This window comes from Brachyhypopomus gauderio, chromosome 3, assembly GCF_052324685.1.
Source record: "Brachyhypopomus gauderio isolate BG-103 chromosome 3, BGAUD_0.2, whole genome shotgun sequence".
NCBI lineage: Eukaryota > Metazoa > Chordata > Actinopteri > Gymnotiformes > Hypopomidae > Brachyhypopomus > Brachyhypopomus gauderio.
In genome coordinates, this window is record NC_135213.1 from 9259586 (window position 1) to 9279631 (window position 20046).

The 20046-nt window shown below is 42.9% G+C and overlaps 1 protein-coding gene across 3 annotated transcripts; it reads right to left on the reverse strand.

Moving 5' to 3' along the window:
• Positions 1–1951: 1951 nt before the first annotated feature.
• On the reverse strand, positions 1952–18875 carry fh (fumarate hydratase). 3 transcript variants are annotated; one of them, XM_076999348.1, is made up of 11 exons: positions 18717–18875; positions 18095–18229; positions 17271–17381; positions 16937–17113; positions 16403–16585; positions 14982–15147; positions 14206–14409; positions 13794–13921; positions 13079–13232; positions 5497–5660; positions 1952–2657 (listed from the first exon to the last, which is right to left on the reverse strand). In XM_076999348.1, the coding sequence occupies exons 1-10, from the start codon at positions 18825–18827 to the stop codon at positions 5518–5520; spliced, it is 1512 nt and encodes a 503-aa protein (XP_076855463.1). In that variant the 5' UTR covers positions 18828–18875; the 3' UTR covers positions 1952–2657; positions 5497–5517. The 3 variants fall into 3 exon arrangements, with proteins under 3 accessions (XP_076855463.1, XP_076855462.1, XP_076855461.1); XM_076999347.1 differs by lacking the exon at positions 1952–2657 and adding an exon at positions 3792–5001; XM_076999346.1 differs by lacking the exon at positions 1952–2657 and having other exon boundaries at positions 5249–5660.
• Between the last annotated feature and the right edge of the window lie 1171 nt (positions 18876–20046).

Here is a 20046-nt window from a genome sequence, read left to right on the forward strand (position 1 = left end):
TTCCAGTTAGATTTGAGGCTAAAATCAGGTTCCTCTCTTAGGGAGTGACCTGTTCTTCATGATGCATTTGTTATTTCTCTGGCCCACCATCAATAAGGCTTTCAATAATCCTCTGAAACTGCCCCTTTAAAATGCGTTCACCTATCTGCCCTCTGCTCAATATGCCATGTTGTGTGCTGGTATTTCTTCTTCTGATTATTTGTGTTCTAGAACAGCATTTCTGTGTTTTTAATTTCAAATCTAAGAATATATTTCCTTACGTTAGAAATGTTGACGAATTCAATCATCATGTACAAACTGCATACAATTGAAACGACTTGAAATAGAAACCATTTTACAAATGAAATGCTTTCATTATATTTTTATTTTTTACATTCACAAAATCAGTATGGGAAACAATAACCTCTTAAATGTCTGCTCCTACGCTCGTTTAATGTAACGTTTAATCTATCGCTTTTAAACAAATTGCGCAGCAAACACGCATCGTGAACATAACCTTTTTGAATAAGTAACCAACTTCAGCCGCCGAATACGGAGCTACGAATAAGTAACCAAACGAATCTCAAACTGCGAATAAGTAACCAACTTCAGCCTCGTCAAGAAGTTGATGTTTGAGAAAGCTCAACTACACCTGAGGAGGAAGAGAGTGTTGGCATCGTGCTTCATCTTGGACATCTTGGGTGGATCTTCCACAATGCCGTTACAGGGATTCACAGTGTCTTCCTATTATACAAATCACATTCAGTACAGTTTGTGCACAAAGACACAACATCTTTACATAACATGGTTGGATTAGACATGTAGCATCTTGTAGAGACAACTGTATTTTATGCTTTACAGTCTTGAAGCTCTATGATGTCCTGCTGTTTTACCCAGTGAACATGCTGTGTCCAACTCCATAAACATGGACTCCTGAAATTGTGCGGTTACAGTCTTCATTGTGGTAAAACCAGGGCCCATTTCCCAGTGCTCAAGCCCAGATTACTAAATGTTTTCCAGTGCCAATTCTCTAATTGCGCTGTAATTTAATCCAGAGCCGGGCATAATCCACATTTAATTAATTACTAAGGCACTTTCTTTTCTTCCTGACTTTTTACTATGGTAAATGCTTTAGTGCTAAATGTAAGTGGATGTCTAGAGATTCATGATTGAACGTTTTGGTTGAAAGCGCACATATAGAGGACACTGTTCAAGCTCCTATCTGAAAAGTAAATATAATGGATTTTGCTCTCTTATCTCAGTGTAGACACCATCCCCCAACTCAAATTCAGATGCACCGTCGTACAGATCAACCTGTCCATCGTGGCATGGTTGGGTGAGCGCAGCTGCTGCTGAGCACCATATTTTGCAAGGCATCTGTCTTCTCAAGGACCACACGGAGCTGAACCAGCACCACACATCCCCCAGCAGATGTTGACCTCTGCCCCCATGCAATATGCATCAGAAGGGAAGGGGGGACTAATCCAATAATCCAGACCGGCGTGGTGCTGGAAACCAAGTACTGAAAAATGAAGCTGAGCCCTGAGTGTTGGTCTTTAGCTGTTCTGAATGTGGAACATCTGAATACTGAACATCTGATTGCTGGTCACTTGTGGTATATTATACTCCCAAATGAGCTCACACTCCCTCAGAAAGGACATTGAAGAAGACCTTGTGTAAAAGACTCCAGCGATGAGCTTTTTTAGTCATGAAGACCTCTATGTAAACTGAAAAGTTTCTAATTTAGAAGAGTTCACATCTACAAGCAAAAGGATTTGTAAAATATATTTTTATATTCATATTTTAAAAAGATGAATATTTAATAAAATTGTTTTATACATGTATAAAGTTTCTCTGATATAGTTGATATAACATGATTCAGTTAGTAATGTCTGTATGGAGATCTTCCAGAGTCTTCCACTGCTTTGATTCAGCAACTAGTGAGCAAGTCTTTAATAATATCATAAAATACTAATAATTATAAAAGCCTTTAATAATGAGAGCAGATAAGGTCAGCAGATTTGTTGCATAATCTACATTTGAAGCTGCACAGATTTGCTTTCATATTAAGGTAGAAACGTACTACTGAAAGAAACAAATAGTAATTTACAGCAGCACTTTTGTTGTTGTCACATCAAACACATTCTGTAGGTTATTAAAATTAAAGCGCCTGGAAAAGGGAACAGAGAGCGGATCTGAACGGCAGCAGTGCAGAATGTGACGAACGCAACCTGGATGATGGCGAGTGAGATGCCACCAGCAGGTCGTGACCTCAGGTGCTGTGAAGTCATTAGCAGCACATGGAACATGGAGCACATGGAGCTCCCTGGGCACTAGCAGCTACTCTGGACAGACTGACCCACTGCTGTTCAGAATGTAGCGTTTAGACTCGACTCTTTAGTTACACATTGCATTCATATAGATGTTTTTGAATCCATTTCATATGTGCACAATTAACACAATCAGCACTCATCCAGTTGAGAAAGGGCAATCCAGGTTGAAGCAATGATTTTAGGGAAGCAGCGTTGTGTCCCCCTCTGACTCCTGTGAGGGCGCTGTTATCCAGTCCCTGCCCAACAAAGGACCCTGTGGCGTTTCATCATCCCAATCCTCATCTTGCTGATTCAGCCACAGTGCCGCTCTGGTTTTGGCTTGCAGCCACCAAACACACCAACCCTCTGCGGAGAAAATACACAGCCGGTGGTTTTCAGAGGCTTCAGAAATATCACAGAAGGCATCTCACAAATGTGCAAATCACACTTTCTTTCAAGACTGGTTGGTCCTGCTTGAAAAAGATGGATGTAATGATTGCATTTGTCTTAATGGATGTCACCACAGATGCTGATCACTCGTTAATTTAAGCGTGTGTATAGAAGTGATGGAGTGAGTTATAATTCTTACTTTAATGATGCATTCTCATGCCAACTAGTTTCATTTTAGACAAGAGCTGAAAATTAGACAAGACAGATAAACACTGACATTTTATGTTGATATTTTAGCCATGCTGACAAGTCCTATTACATCTTCCTGTTCTGAATTAGAGGAGTGACCTTCGGTATTTCTGCATCTCTCACACGTGGTATGTTTTGATTTGTTGCTGCTCTCTTGGTTGCTTATGGAGTCATGCCCAAGGCAACATACCTCTACAATACAGCATACCTCACTCAGGTTTAGTACAACAAAACCATTCAACAGGAGATTTACAGGGTGTTCTGAAAACTTATGTCAGTGCAGGAAATACCAGGAGCTGAAACTCGGCCAGCACTGCAGAAGACACAATACCCGTCGAGCTCCCACCTGTCACCCTTTCCCCTCCCCCAGGTGTCCCCAGGTATCTGCACATCCTGCTGTCTGGCTTCACTCCTCCTGGCAGGACCATATGGCTCCCTGAGTCCCAGGTGTCCTGCACAGCCACTTTGCTTCAATATAAATCAATATAAGAGGGCCTAAGGCTGACCCCTGGGGCACACCCACACTAGGACTCATGCAGGGCTGGATTACAACTCCAGCTACAAAGGCTGTGGAAAAGAAGCCGAAATGTCAAAGCCTCATTAGATGAGGAAGGTGTGTTTGGACCATCATGGGAGTGATACTGCTCGTCTTCAGGAAGAAAGATGCACTGGAGCCGAGCTTCAGAAAACAGAAGCAACGTTACAAATTAAAGTAATAGGAATTAGTTTAGGCAATAATTAATTAAATAGGCCTGTATCATTAAGGTATAAATGAATTAACCTAGATCAACATAAGATTTTGAAAGCAAATTGCTTATTTTAATTAAAGACAACACCAACCAGATTTTCTCTTTACCATGAAAACTGTGCTATTTTGTATTTACATTTATTTTTAATGCACTAAATACGTAATGGTGTTATATTGCTGTATTATATTCATGGTGTTGGCTATATGGTGTGTCAACCATCATAGAAGATCATGTCATAAATGAACCAAATATATTACACAATGAATCTCTTCCTTCAAATATACCACAGCAAGGAAAATGCTGGCATTAAACAAATGTAAGCGTTCATGTTTACAGGCATGTAGCAGATGAATATGCGGGCTTCATGGGAGAATACGACTGTAGTTTGCAGTGTTGGTATAACAGATTTTATGCAGGAAACATGAATGCTGTGTGTCAAACCTATAAGACAGGACAGTGAGCAATGTGTGGGCTGTTCCAAAGCTGAACATTTGAAAAAACGCATCTGTAAGACCACAAATTATATTCTTTAAAAATGAACATTCTGATATTTCTGATGACTAAGAGTTTTACAGAAATAAAGTGGTTAGTCATCATCGCTGAGAAAGGCATGCTCGGTGGGAATGAAGCCTCAGGATAAGACTGTTGAGCGGGGTTCCATCTGGCTTTGTGGCCAATCACACAGCTGGGGAAAAATCACAAAGCCTTTGGAATGATCTGGGTTTCTTAATGGATTCCTCCTAAGATGTTATCTGATCTTATTATATCTCAAAGATATACAACAATGGTAAACATCACTTACCTTTTACTGGGCAATAACTGTTATGACCAAATCACAATTGACTAGTGAGTGTAATGAACAAAGCTACTTCAGAGGAGGAGAGATGCCTGTCGGTGTGAATCTGGCCCTTTAGGGATCCGCTGCTGTTCCGGAGATCCTACAGCACTCTTGCTTTGAATGCATGGTGTGCCATTCCTGGCTTGTCCAGTGGTAATCCCATGGAGGATCCCATGGAGTCTGTTATTTGGGCTATGTCGCACATGAAACGGTGTTGGGACAAGAGTCAGACTAAAACATGTGACAAAAGTATATATTTTAGTTCATTTATTTTCTTTTTTGTCAGTAAGACATTTCCTCCAGCAGTGTTGAACCTTTTACCTTACTCTGTCCACAATGAAGTGATTTGAAAACAAACACTGTAGCGTAATAAGTGAACAGGGAACAGATACAGAAAGCAGAAGTGCAGACTGTTAGGCTGGTGTGGATGGAGGAGGTGAGAGCGCTTGTGTGAGATGCCACCAGCAGGCTGTGACCTTGAGTGCTACGAAGACAAGAACAGCACCAGAAACAAACATGTCCAGTTCAGCTCCCTGGGAATCAGCAGTAAGACTGATCAACAAAGACCTCCTTGCACACTTCCGAAGCCAGAAAGCTCTCAACTCAGCACACAGTCAATCTGATTAGGAGTACAGCTGCACAATATGGTCTCAAATATAAATGACAGCTCTACTAGCAAATCATACAGCATCTGTGAGGTGCGGTGACACAAGGACCTTAAACGAGATGCATGTTTTTCCAGGGAGTTTAATAGACTGAAAATAGACATCAAGATGGTAAAGTCTATCAGCAGTGTTTGAACATAGATACATGTGGATCTGTTGGGAGGCCTCATTCCTCATGTACATGGGCCACTGAAGATCACATGATCCAAAACCCACAGCTCACTCTGTCATCATCAATCATTCTTTTAAAGCAGTTTTAGCGTTAAAAGAAAGAAAGAAAATATTTAAACAAAAAATGGTTGTATTTTACATACAAATCACTTGGCCTGAAAGGTTTACTTGGGGCCAAGCATGTCCTGGGGCCGGACCCACTGCTCAAACTGTTCCTCTGTCAGGTAGCCCAGCTCCACAGCGACCGCCTTCAGTGTTGAGCCCTTTTTGTGGGCTGTTTTGGCAATGGTAGCAGCTTTGTCATAACCTGGGAAAAAGAGAGAGGAAAGTGATTACACAATATCTAATTTAAATCTGCTCCTAGCATTAAAGAAGGCAGCCCATGGTATCAATTTATTGTACTATTGTAACCTATTCTTCTGTGCTATTGTAACTATTGTACTACTGTTATGGGAGGAAATAAGTCTCAATTATAATTAAAATGTAATACACAATCCTAAATTTTCATTTACATGTTCCACTCATACAAGCAACTTTGAGCTCAAAATTAAAATTCAAATGCAATTATTCCATTTACATTTGCACTTTGGTAGACTTCTATTCATGTTTCATTTACACATACATTTGGATACTTTATTTGTGCCTTTATTTAAATGAAAATGTATTTCCCGATTTTAATTATCAAGTCTCATGTGATTATGCAAAGGTTGTATCAAAAATTATAATAAAAATGTTATTCACTTAATATGCATTTGCATTCCATGATAATGCATTTGAAATGTAATTTTCAACCTCACCACCGCGCTAAAAAGATGATAGGGAAATAGCACCTCTCCTGTTTCCAATAACATTACAGTACCAACAGCGCTCAAATTGTGTCGAAATGCATTTTGAAAATGCACTCTCGTGGTCTTCCACTACAGTCAGCCAATCAGATTCCACATCCCTCCACTTTAATGAACCAATCAGGAGTACAGACAGAGATCAGACAGATCAGCTTCAGACAAAATCAGTTCATCTCCATTTCCTCGTTGACACAGCACATACAGTTACATTAGTGAAGAGCAGAAACACATGAAAGACCTCCATGCTGTGTTAACAACCACTTTTTCCACAGACATCTAGACACACCCTGTAAATTATTGAGGCGTGTATGAAACAATACTAATCTGATGAGTATCTTTCTTCCTGTCCATCATGTCACACACTCGTCGGAACGCTGTCCAAATGCCAAAACCCCCCACGTTCACTTCTACACCACGAACTTCTAATTAATAATGCAGTGAGAAAAGCTAATTTGACTTAGAACGAATGAAGTTAATTAAATCTTAAAATCAGTCATCTGAGCCCGTGGGGGGGGGGGGGGGGGGGGGGGGGGGGGGGTTTGGATGTGAGTGCGAGTGCACGCGTGAGACTGCATGATAACCACCTGAACCCTCCGTCTTCCATGTACTGATACTGAAACACATACTGCAGAACTGAAGTGCCTCTCTGAAGCTGATCAGATTTCTGCACTAGTGTCACTGCCACAGGTAGAGAACTAGAATGCGGTATGGTGGAGCAGGCAGTTAAAAAAAAAAACGTGAAAGACAAAGGGGGTTGCTGTTCCGTTTGAAGAAGCCACTGAACTGTACGAATCAATGCTGTAGAAAGGGGAGCTGCTTGGGCCCTGGATGGCGCGGGTCTGATTCACAAAAGCGTCACACAGGGTCAGAATGAGCAGAGATATGAGCACATCTCATGAATCAGCTGCAGGAGCGTGAAAAACGTCGGTGCAGTACCGCCTGATTTACATATTATTTGCAAAAGAAACACCCTGAACTGCCCTCATACATATAATATTTGCATTAAACACACCCTAATTCATGCAGGGATAGCACTGAGGCAAACATTTAGCAGAACACAAGTGGAAGACGAACAGAGAATAAGAAAGAAATCCAGAGGTTTACAAAGCGGAGTCAGACGTGACTGCTGCTTTATACCTGCTGAAGGATTATTAACTAAACCCTGTAAAAACCAACTGTCAACTACACTTGTTGACAGTAATCAAATTGAGGTGAATTTTAGTAATGTTTGTCTGTGCAGTTATGATGATTGTTATTGATAATAATCTTAATACCTTTTCCATGACATTGCTGTTAACAGTAATAATACAGTGAACAACTTTGATTATAACCCCACAGCACTCTAGGCTGCTGAGTTTGTAAGTGTGTGTGTAAAGCTTTAAGTGTGTGTGTGTGTGTGAGAAAGAGTGAGAGAGAGAGAGAGAGAGAGAGAGAGAGAGAGAGAGAGAGAGAGAGAAAGAAAGAGAGAGAGCGCATTACACTGCAGCAGCTAAAGGACAGAGTTAACAGGTGGGCTACAGTGGGACCAAGGCAGTGGACCACTATTAAATTTACAAATGCACATTTACAAAGGTAACCTATCAGAAATGAGCACAGCACACACACCCCTACCAAACCCTTTATCCAGAGCCCTTTTTTGCAGTCAATGTAATAACAGTACTTGATTAATGATTATTAATGGTAAATATAGCCGCAAGCGGCGATTGGCGGGTTCACACACAAATAGGCATATTTTGACCTCAATAGGCAAAAGGAAGCCCAAAAGGTCCTTTAGACCTAAAAGTGAAAAGAAGCTGTTTGGGTTTGGCCAGTGTGTGCTCTACAGATAGTGTGTGATGACATCTGCGTGTGTCAGAAAGGGAGACACAGAAATAGCACATCTGGCTAGGGCTGCATCTATGTGAACAATATAGGAAGGCCTGCATGTGTCTATACATGATTGGGCCTGTATATTACAGACAGAGAGAGATTGAGGGTGCCAGAGACTATGCTTTGTTAATTCACTCCTTGCACACCTTGCACGCCTAACATGACTGCCCGTGTATTCAAAGTATGAATGTAGTCTGCAAAGCCTGGCATTACATGACTGACATGACTGGCATGGCTGACATAACTGATATGACTGGCATGACTGAAATGACATCACTGGCATGATGAACAAAAGTAATATGACTGATATGACTGACATAACTGGAATGAGTGACATGACTGGCATGACTGTAATGACATGACTGATATGACTGACATGACTTATGTCTGACATGACTGGACTGACATGACTGATATGACTGGACTGATATGACTGGACTGAAATGACTGGACTGACATGACTGTTATGACTGGACAGATATGCATACAAACTATACATACATTTAGGTAGAAGTGTGTGTGTGTGTGTGTGTGTGTGTGTGTGTGTGTGTGTGTGTGTGTGTGTGTGTGGTAGTGTATGTACTCAAACTATGACAACATATACTAATACATACATACATAAGTATACATAGAAACTATACATACATATAGGTATAAAGGTGTGTGTGTCTGTGTGTTTGTGTGAGAGAGAGACAAAAAAGAAGCCAAATATCAGTTTGTATGAGCATGTGTTAGTCACTGAGATATGGGTGGGTATGGCTAGGGAAGTGTCATTGTGAATGCTATAGGAAGGCCTGCTTGCGCCTGTATGTGTGTGTGCCTGGTTAATAGACACAGAGAGATCTAGGTAGCCAGAGCAATGTTTACTTAGGGCACAGAGATGGGAGGGGGAATGTGGGTAAGAGTGTGAGAGAGACTGAGAGTGTGAGTTTCAGCTTGCGTGCGTGTGAGAAGGAGAAGGTGACAGAGGGACTTTACATGCATTCTTATGCATTGTATATAATACTGCACTGTAGAGCCATACGATAACCGATTTAGATGAAACTTGACAAATTTGTTCAGGATGGGATTCTGAATGGGCTTGTGCATTTTGGTCAGAATTGGGTAAAATATGAAAGAGCTTTAAGAATATGAATATTATATGTATCGATGCTGTCCATTAAAAAAAATATTTAGCAGGTATAAGTGTCCTCAAATCCAAAATCTTTGGATTGTTTTTTGATTTCACACTCTGTAGAGTATTATAAGACTTTGCTTGACATGATAGTATGAAAATCCTAGGAGGAGTATGAAAAGTGATGATTTCAAACTATTATTAACTGTAAATAAACTGTGCATTTTTTAATAGGACATGTAATAGAAAAGCTGTTCGCACTACTGCAAGGAATCAAAAGAGTCCAATTGCATGTTCCCAAGTGGAATTATGTAGGGGATACACTTGCTTTTTTTGCAATAGCGCCCCCCAGTGGCCAATCGACACCCGGCTGGATTATGTCATAGGGGGCGTGCACTTGTCCACACCCAAGAGGTTTCGTGCAGATCGACCAATGGTAAGCCTGTCAAACGCGTGCCGATCACTGATTGGCCGATTACGTCAGCCATTTTGGAAGTATGGCATGTCTGCTTTAGGACCTGGTTTCCAGAGGCCCATAGATGATGTCTGTCAAGTTTCATGTGGATCGGCCAATCTGAGTGCATGGGGCAAATTTTTGCATGTTATAGCGCCCCCTAGCAGGTGAGGTATGGCAACCTCTGCGAGCTGCCCCAGACCCTCACACGGAAGCTGTCTGTGAAGTGCCATCTCATTACATGCAAGTTTTCTTAAGTTAGAGCTCCATATGTGCAAAATTTACTATTGAATTTACGCCCCCTCATTTGATTGGCTTATACTGACTAGGTAGTGAAGAAATTAGCATTTTTGTTGGATACATTTTAAAGTTCAGACTTTTCTGAACGTTTTGATACCACATATGTGCATGTCTGTGAAAAATCCAGGGACTAGTTCGCGCTCAAAGATGTGTGTGATTTTGCACATTATGCAAATTAACTCGAAATCTAAGTGGGCGGAGCTTAATGGTTGTATATTAATTGTCCTATTGAATTTAGTCAAGGAATGCATAGGAACTGGAATTTTGGTTCTAGGACCTACGGTGTAGGAGATATGGACAAAAAGTCAATATGCTCTGCTATAGCGCCACCATCAGGCCAATTTGGGTCCCTGTATGGGAATCTGGTCCTTGGAGTTAACTGAACCTTTTTGCCAAGATTGGGTTTTCTAGGCATTACGGTCTAGGCTGCACGATGCATTTTATGTCAAAAAATGGGCAAAAGAATAAGAAAAAATATAGCCGCAAGCGGCGATTGGCGGGTTCACACACAAATAGGCATATTTTGGCCTCAATAGGCAAAAGGAAGCCCAAAAGGTCCTTTAGACCTAAAAGTGAAAAGAAGCTGTTTGGGTTTGGCCAGTGTGTGCTCTACAGATAGAGTGTGATGACATCTGCGTGTGTCAGAAAGGGAGACACAGAAATAGCACATCTGGCTAGGGCTGCATCTATGTGAACAATATAGGAAGGCCTGCATTTGCCTATACATGATTGGGCCTGTATATTACAGACAGAGAGAGATTGAGGGTGCCAGAGACTATGCTTTGTTAATTCACTCCTTGCACACCTTGCACGCCTAACATGACTGCCCGTGTATTCAAAGTATGAATGTAGTCTGCAAAGCCTGGCATTACATGACTGACATGACTGGCATGACTGGCATGACTGACATAACTGATATGACTGGCATGACTGAAATGACATCACTGGCATGATGAACAAAAGTAATATGACTGATATGACTGACATAACTGGAATGAGTGACATGACTGGCATGACTGTAATGACATGACTGATATGACTGACATGACTTATGTCTGACATGACTGGACTGACATGACTGATATGACTGGACTGAAATGACTGACATGACTGGACTGACATGACTGTTATGACTGGACAGATATGCATACAAACTATACATACATTTAGGTAGAAGTGTGTGTGTGTGTGTGTGTGTGTGTGTGTGTGTGGTAGTGTATGTACTCAAACTATGACAACATATACTAATACATACATACATAAGTATACATAGAAACTATACATACATATAGAGAGACAAAAAAGAAGCCAAATATCAGTTTGTATGAGCATGTGTTAGTCACTGAGATATGGGTGGGTATGGCTAGGGAAGTGTCATTGTGAATGCTATAGGAAGGCCTGCTTGCGCCTGTATGTGTGTGTGCCTGGTTAATAGACACAGAGAGATCTAGGTAGCCAGAGCAATGTTTACTTAGGGCACAGAGATGGGAGGGGGAATGTGGGTGAGAGTGTGAGAGAGACTGAGAGTGTGAGTTTCAGCTTGCGTGCGTGTGAGAAGGAGAAGGTGACAGAGGGACTTTACATGCATTTTTATGCATTGTATATAATACTGCACTGTAGAGCCATACGATAACCGATTTAGATGAAACTTGACAAATTTGTTGAGGATGGGATTCTGAATGGGCCTGTGCATTTTGGTCAGAATTGGATAAAATATGAAAGAGCTTTAAGAATATGAATATTATATGTATCGATGCTGTCCATTAAAAAAATATTTAGCAGGTATAAGTGTCCTCAAATCCAAAATCTTTGGATTGTTTTTTGATTTCACACTCTGTAGAGTATTATAAGACTTTGCTTGACATGATAGTATGAAAATCCTAGGAGGAGTATGAAAAGTGATGATTTCAAACTATTATTAACTGTAAATAAACTGTGCATTTTTTAATAGGACATGTAATGGGAAAGTTGTTCGCACTACTGCAAGGAATCAAAAGAGTCCAATTGCATGTTCCCAAGTGGAATTATGTAGGGGATACACTTGCTTTTTTTGCAATAGCGCCCCCCAGTGGCCAATCGACACCCGGCTGGATTATGTCATAGGGGGCGTGCACTTGTCCACACCCAAGAGGTTTCGTGCAGATCGACCAATGGTAAGCCTGTCAAACGCGTGCCGATCACTAATTGGCCGATTACGTCAGCCATTTTGGAAGTATGGCATGTCTGCTTTAGGACCTGGTTCCCAGAGGCCCATAGATGATGTCTGCCAAGTTTCATGTGGATCGGCCAATCTGAGTGCATGGGGCAAATTTTTGCATGTTATAGCGCCCCCTAGCAGGTGAGGTATGGCAACCTCTGCAAGCTGCCCCAGACCCTCACAGGGAAGCTGTCTGTGAAGTGCCATCTCATTACATGCAAGTTTTCTTAAGTTAGAGCTCCATATGCGCAAAATTTACTATTGAATTTACGCCCCCTCATTTGATTGGCTTATACTGACTAGGTAGTGAAGAAATTAGCATTTTTGTTGGATACATTTTAAAGTTCAGACTCTTCTGAACGTTTTGATACCACATATGTGCATGTATGTGAAAAATCCAGGGACTAGTTCGCGCTCAAAGATGTGTGTGATTTTGCACATTATGCAAATTAACTCGAAATCTAAGTGGGCGGAGCTAAAGGGTCCTAGAGGCTTTTTTGTTTGGTTTGATCCAAGGAATCCATCAGAAGTGGAATTTCGTTTCTATGACCTACGGTGTAGGAGATATGGACCAAAACGCAAAATGCTGCGCTATAGCGCCACCATCAGGCCAATGTGGGTCATTGTCTGGGTTTCCCTCATTGCACCTCTGGTGCACCTGTCTGACAAGTTTGGTGTTTCTGGGCCTTACGGTCTAGGCTGCAGTATGCGTTTTACAGCCTGAAAAATAATAATAATAAGAAGAAAAACTCGAGCAATTACAATAGGGTTCCCACACTATGTGTGTGAACCCTAATAAGAAAAATACCAGCAATTACAATAGGGTTCCCACACTGTGTGTGTGAACCCTAATTATTTACAGATTTGAACGCTTGTATTCCTGCAAAAGTCAGTGTTACAGTGCCATCTGGTGGTCGCACCGTGCATGTGCGTGCTGAGCACTTGCCTATGTGAGGGTTGAGAGCGGTGACGAGCATGAGACTCTCGCTCATCAGCTTGTTGATGCGTTCTGTGTTTGCTTCAATTCCCACAACACAGTTTTTGGTGAAGGAAACTGAGGCATCACCTAGCAACCGCGCAGAGTTTAGCACGTTTTTAATCTGTGGAGAGACAGCGAGAGAGAGAGAGAGAGAGAGAGACCGATGGGAGACAGTTACAGCCATGACAACGGCACGCCAAGACACAGCTGAACACAACAGCCCTCACGGCATGTGTGATCATTTGTTCCTTCAATACGCAAGTGTGCAGTGTGTACACAACCACAGACCTACGGACCTACGTCAGACATCCTACCAGCGGTCAGAGGACTTTAGCGTTACAGCTGAACAACCCATGACGAAAACACGGAAACTAGTGGCGACACAAACTAAAACACCTACGATCACCTGCAATCCCCCGTGATCCCGCATAACTGACCCAGTATGTTTAAAAACAGACAAATAACACCCCCCCCACACCCCCACAAAGACACAAAGACCAAAATGTCTCCATGCATTTTTACACTTAATCATTAACCTGAGAGCACACACGGGTTGTGCAGACACATTGTGAATCTCTACAATCAAGAGTGGATATCGCATTACTGTTTATATTTTTATTAAGCTGTTGTACAGCAGCTCGTTTGTCGGGGTCGTACGTGGGCGGGGCGAGCAGATACTAACCATCATTGGCTTGAAGACGTTCAGCTCAAAGTGCCCATTGCTTCCACCCACAGTGACGGCCACATGGTTCCCCATCACCTGAGCAGCCACCATGGTCATAGCTTCACACTGCGTAGGATTCACTTTCCCTGTGATGCACACACACGCACGAACATCAACCCCTATATTAGTACATTTAAAAAGATGTGCATTCATTGTAAAGCGACCTTGGGTTCCTTAAACAACACGGTATAAATATAACTTCATTCATTCAAACAAGCTCACCTCCGCACGCACAAAAACACACTCACATCTGTACACTGGCGTCCACACGCTCACCTCCAGTCAACACACTCAGCATTGTCCCCATAAAATATAACAGAAATGTACAAACATACCAAAGCTCTGATTGGCTCACTGGCCTGTCACTCACCAGGCATTATACTGGAGCCGGGCTCATTCTCGGGCAGGATGAGTTCCCCCAGACCCGAGCGCGGCCCTGAGCCCAGGAAGCGGATGTCATTGGCGATCTTCATCATGCTGACTGCCACGGTGTTCAAAGCTCCGCTCAGCTCCACCAGGGCATCGTGGGCCGCCAGAGCCTCAAACTTATTTGGTGCCGTCACAAAGGGCAGGCCTGAGAGAGAGAGAGAGAGAGAGAGAGAGAGAGAGAGAGAGAGAGACACAGAGAGAGAGAGAGACAGAGAGAGAAAGCAGAAGCAGGATAGATGGAGAGAGTGAAATGCTCCATTGTTCTGTTTTTTTATTACAACATTTGAGAAGACAGCACAAGACTAGGAGTAGGCACACACATGTACGCACATAGACACACACTCTGGTACTGAGAAATCCGACCTGGGCTTACAGGGCACCAGAGAACACACAGAGATGAACAGGTAAGTGAGCTGGGCCGTCCTGCACCAGCAAAACCAGTGAACCCCTTCACTTAAGAAACATGGATAAATATGTTCTAGTGTGTGTTTGTGTGTGTGCATGCATGTGTGCATGTAATATCCATGAGAGCATGCGTGTGCGCTTGTGCATATGCGTGCAGTACCCATGAGTTTGTGCGTGTGTGTGCGTGAAGTACCCATGAGTTTGTGTGTGTATGTGTGCGTGTATGTGAGTGTGTGCAGTACCCGTGAGCGTGTGCGTGCAGTATCCAAGTGCGTGCATGTGTGTGTATGTGTGTGCATGTGTGTGTAGTACCCGTGAGTGCCGAGACTCTGTCAGCCACTTTCTCTGCAAAGCCGATGCGGGTGTTGAGGCCGGTGCCCACCGCTGTGCCCCCTGCTGCCAGCTCATAGACTCTGGGCATCGCAGCCCTGATACGCTCCATACTGTACTTCACCTGCTGCACATAGCCTCCAAACTCCTACACACACACACACACACACACACCTGTACCCAGGGTGACCAGTCACAGGCTGAGAACGATGTGTAATATTGGCTAATATAATATAATGCAGCAGTCCCTGAACACTCTAAATGAGGGTGGCCTGCTATCATTCTCAACATGCACTCAACATCTAACCATTATTAGGATTCTCAGCTACACACGGCCTGCCCTTCGGAGGGTTCAGACCAACACCACTTGGAAGATCTGTGTGTGTGTGTAAAACTTTTTCTTCTCTAAAACTGAACAAAAAAAAAAAACTAAACCAAGAAAAAAAGCAAGCTACAGATGTCAAAACGCTCAAGAGGTGAGCTTCACATAGGGACTAACAGCAAATAATACTGTTCTAGGGTCAGTTCTGGCTCTTTAAATCCAAGAAAGTACTGTTAATGGTCAGACAGTAAAAACCTACAACGCCCAATAAGAGCAACCAATAGACTGTGTGAATGTGATCATATCTGAGCCTTCACTACAGAGTGTGAATGTGATCATACACTATATTGCCAAAAATATTCACTTACCTTATTTGACTCACATATGAACTTAAGTGACATCCCATTCCTAATCCATAGGGTTCAATATGACATTGTTCCACCCTTTGGAGTCAGACAAGTACTGTTCTCCTGGCAACCACCAAACCCAGACTCGTCCATCAGATCGCCAGATGGAGAAGTGTGATTTGTCACTCCACAGAACGTACCTGCACTGCTCTAGAGTCCAGTGGCGGTGTGCTTTACACCACTGCCTCTGGCGCTTTGCACTTGGTGATGTATGGCTTGGATGCAGCTGCACGACTGGATTTGTTGTACAGGTGGCATCCTATCACAGTTCCACACTGGAATTCACTGAGCTGAGAGTGACCCATTTTTCCACAAATGTTTGTAAAACAGTCTGCATGCCTAGGTGCTTAAATTTATACACCTGTGGCCATGCAAGTTTTTGGAACACCTGATTCCGATAATTTGGATGGGTGAGTGAATACTTTTGGCAATATATTGTATCTGAGCCTTCACTACAGACTGTGTGGATGTGATCACGTGTGTCACTACAGACTGTGTGAATGTGTCACTACAGTACATCCTGTAAGTGTTTCTGAGACACTATTTAATGTCTCAGGTTAACAAACAAATGACTGAACAGACACACGGTTTCAGATTAGCAGTGCTATGCAAAAACTACGCAAATCTATTTCTGATTCTGTAGTAAAAGCTAGTGTGATATTGTTGGATTTTACCTGTCCGAGGGAGAGTGGCACCGCGTCCTGCGTGTGTGTGCGGCCGATCTTGATGATGTCTTTAAAGAGTTCAGCTTTGGCAGCTAACGCGTCGTGAAGAGTCTGCAGACCAGGCAGAAGGACCTCGTGCACCTCTGTAGCAGCTGCAATGTGCATGGCTGTAGGAAACGTGTCATTGGAGCTCTGAAACACACACACACACACACACACACACACACACACACACACACACACACACACACACACACACACACACACACCTCTTCTCTTAAACTGTAATGTCTATGTCTAAACTCTACTGAAGCTAGTTTTAACATGACAGCTTTTGACATAATACACAACTACAGCTTCAGCCAGTGTGATATAAGCGTATGATGACATCAGACAAACGCGAGATACCATCCTGGTGCAGGACGCTCTCCAGGACACCACTCAACAGCTCTGACACACAGGACATCAGCTAAGAGGACATGCCTATGACCATCGCCTCCCCGCTGCCTCCAGAGACTACAGCCACACCCACTTTGCCTTCACCTGACTCTTGTTGACGTGGTCATTGGGGTGGACAGGGTCCTTGCTGCCCAGTTTGCCCCCGAGAAGCTCGATGGCACGGTTACTGATGACCTCGTTGACATTCATATTGGTCTGAGTTCCGGATCCCGTCTGCCACACCACCAGGGGGAAGTGATCATCCAGCTTCCCAGCGACCACCTGAAGAAGCCAACACAGCACGCACACACTGAAGACCCACGCACGTGCTTCAGTAGACGAATCTAGACATATATACAATGGTGCACTCAGTGGGGACATTAAGGCATAACCAATTAAGCAGGAAAGGAGTTGGCCAAAGTCACACAGACAGCAGCACCTCGTCGGCAGCCTGGATGATGGCGTCGGCGATCCTGGGCTCCAGCCCATACTCCTGATTGACCTCGGCGGCTGCCCTCTTCAGCGTACCAAAGGCCTTAATCACTTGGATCTGCATCGAACAGAAACTGGGTTGCAGTTTACTTACATACAGACAAACTCCAGAGGACATCATACCTTAACATCAAAGTGCATAAGCATACGGACTATGGCAGACTGGCCATTTAAAGTTTTTAAAGAGATTAATTTAAAAACATGTATAGAGAACATACCATGCTGCCAAGTTAAAAATACCCCCTCCCTTTATCTTCATGAAACATATTCTTTAGTGATTCACTACTGGGGTAGTACCAGTGGGGTATGCACTCCTACTGGGGTAGTACCAGTGGGGTATCCACTCCTACTGGGGTAGTACCAGTGGGGTATCCTCTCCTACTGGGGTAGTACCAGTGGGGTATGCACTCCTACTGGGGTAGTACCAGTGGGGTATGCACTCCTACTGGGGTAGTACCAGTGGGGTATGCACTCCTACTGGGGTAGTACCAGTGGGGTATCCACTCCTACTGGGGTAGTACCAGTGGGGTATCCACTCCTACTGGGGTAGTACCAGTGGGGTATCCACTCCTACTGGGGTAGTACCAGTGGGGTATCCACTCCTACTGGTACCACCATATAGCTACCTTAGTCATTTCATTTCTCTCTCTCATTTCATCGAGCGTTCAAGAATCCTGGACCAAAATGACTTGCGTCAGTGTTTGTTCACTTATTAACTGTGTGGTCCATCATACTGGGTCTGTTTGTTTGTTTGTTGGGGGTGGTACTTACTGGCATCCTTTCTGTGACGCCTCCTATCTTAAAGTTCATCGTGGATCGGACAGTTTGGGCGCCATAATACTTATCACTTGGCACTTTGAGCTCTCCAAAGGTGTCTCTCTCGATCCTGTACGACTCCGAGCTAGCCTACAGAGTTCATATAAAACATGTTAGATTAAGACCGCCACCTTCAAATAATCTGTCCATGTCTGCAACGACATATAGGCTATAGGCTTTGAAACAGCTTCGAAAACATGCAGAATTGCTAGCAAAGGACGTCACAGTATTACATTTCCAAAACTAAGCCCATTTAACTGGCGCTGCACAAACCTGAGATATCGTTACTGGCTCTAGCTAGCTGCAATCTCACATGGAGCACGCTAGCTAGGGAGGGTACGCACGAGCCCCTGACCAGTAACTCAACACACAAATAATCTTCTTACTCAGCAAATGACTGGATTTGAAGTTAGCAGGCCAGCTGCTATTAGCCTACTAGCTTATAGTTACCTGACTCTGACCTTGCGACATGACAGCTATCGCCCGCTCGCTTGCTCACCGACACTAGCCTAAGTATAAATGAAAGGTCATCCGACATTAATCCGGGATTACAGTGTGCACACACGCGCGAGCTCACCATTCTAAGAGCGCTGTGCGGCGCGCGTGGCGTGGGCTCCTGCGTTCTGGACGCAACGATGCGCTGCAGAGACGAGACGCTGCCGTTTATCCGCCGGAGGTTCCGATACATGGCGCTAGCTCAGCTGTAGCAACCAAAGTGAGGGGCGGAACCAATGTGAACCAACCAAACAGCTATTCTCTTGGGCGGAAATATATAACGGGGACAACGTTTGGTGTTACAGGGAGATAATTACAAGTAACACAAGCCGTCAAATTTAATCTAGCGAAGGGATTTTGATTTATGAATCAAATTAAAAGTGAGAGTAATTATTATGCTATATGGGTCAAAACAATGACATGCGTAATACAAAATCCTTTAAATAATTAAGATGAGTTACTATGTTTCAGCATATAACAACCTTCCGAGGCTAGTTATGATTTTTTGATAATCAACAAAATACTGTTTTATCAGGTAAAGAGCAACAACATACAATTTAAATGAACATTTATAACTTTAGGAGTCTTGTCTGTCTAAATTTGAACGCGCATGTTATTGCCTGCGATAACCGCTAGGTGGCGAGCGTGTGTTTTATCTCCTGATCATCTTATCGTCACATTATTTCCACTCCGTCAAAGGAGATAGTTATAACAGAATATAATCTATTTCCTAAAGTATTTAACCGATAATACCCAAATTATCTTAATCATTGATTTATCCGCATTTCAAAGCAAGCCAATTATTTTGTGTAATGTTTCTGTTCAAAGTACGAAGGCCAAATTTACTGAGAACAGATTAATCAGGGCATCAACGTAATTTTGATTTCAAAAGTGGGTGGGGGGGGGACATAGATTCAACGCTATTTAAATATTTGGTTTTAACCGTAAACCCCCCCCCCCAAATTACGTCCGTGAATCAGGCTAATAACACTGAAGACTTCTCGATATTGGTTAATTACCACGACTGTAAAAATGTTTTCTATTTTTTTATTCTAATTGTTCATGCAAAGTTAAAAAATTCGAGTTGAATATCTCTGCATTTATATAATTAAAACATGTTAAATATTTTTTATGCCAGCGCGCTAAATAACCTTGAACCAACCGACTATGAAATGAGGAGAGAAGTTGAATAAAAATAGTTTAAGGTTACACTTGGTCACTTGGTTTTTATTAAGTGTTAATAACCTGCGTGTGTTGAATGAGAAATTATTCTCCGATTTTGCCCCGGCTTAATTATAGCCCAAAGCAGACGGTATAAGCCTGCTTCATGTGCTTCAAAACACAACATCGAACCTACGGCGCCAGAAGTGACACATGAGGACTCGACAAAAGATAACTCCCTCTCCAACTCC

Excerpts from the sequence above, each read along its gene's own strand:
- fh (XM_076999348.1), bottom strand. The coding sequence starts at position 18,827 with ATGTATCGGAACCTCCGGCGGATAAACGGCAGCGTCTCGTCTCTGCAG. Across the intron at positions 17,382-18,094 it reads GCGTCACAGAAAGGATGCCA|ATCCAAGTGATTAAGGCCTT; the intron begins GTAAGTACCACC and ends TGTTCGATGCAG. Across the intron at positions 16,586-16,936 it reads ACCACGTCAACAAGAGTCAG|AGCTCCAATGACACGTTTCC; the intron begins GTGAAGGCAAAG and ends TGTGTGTTTCAG.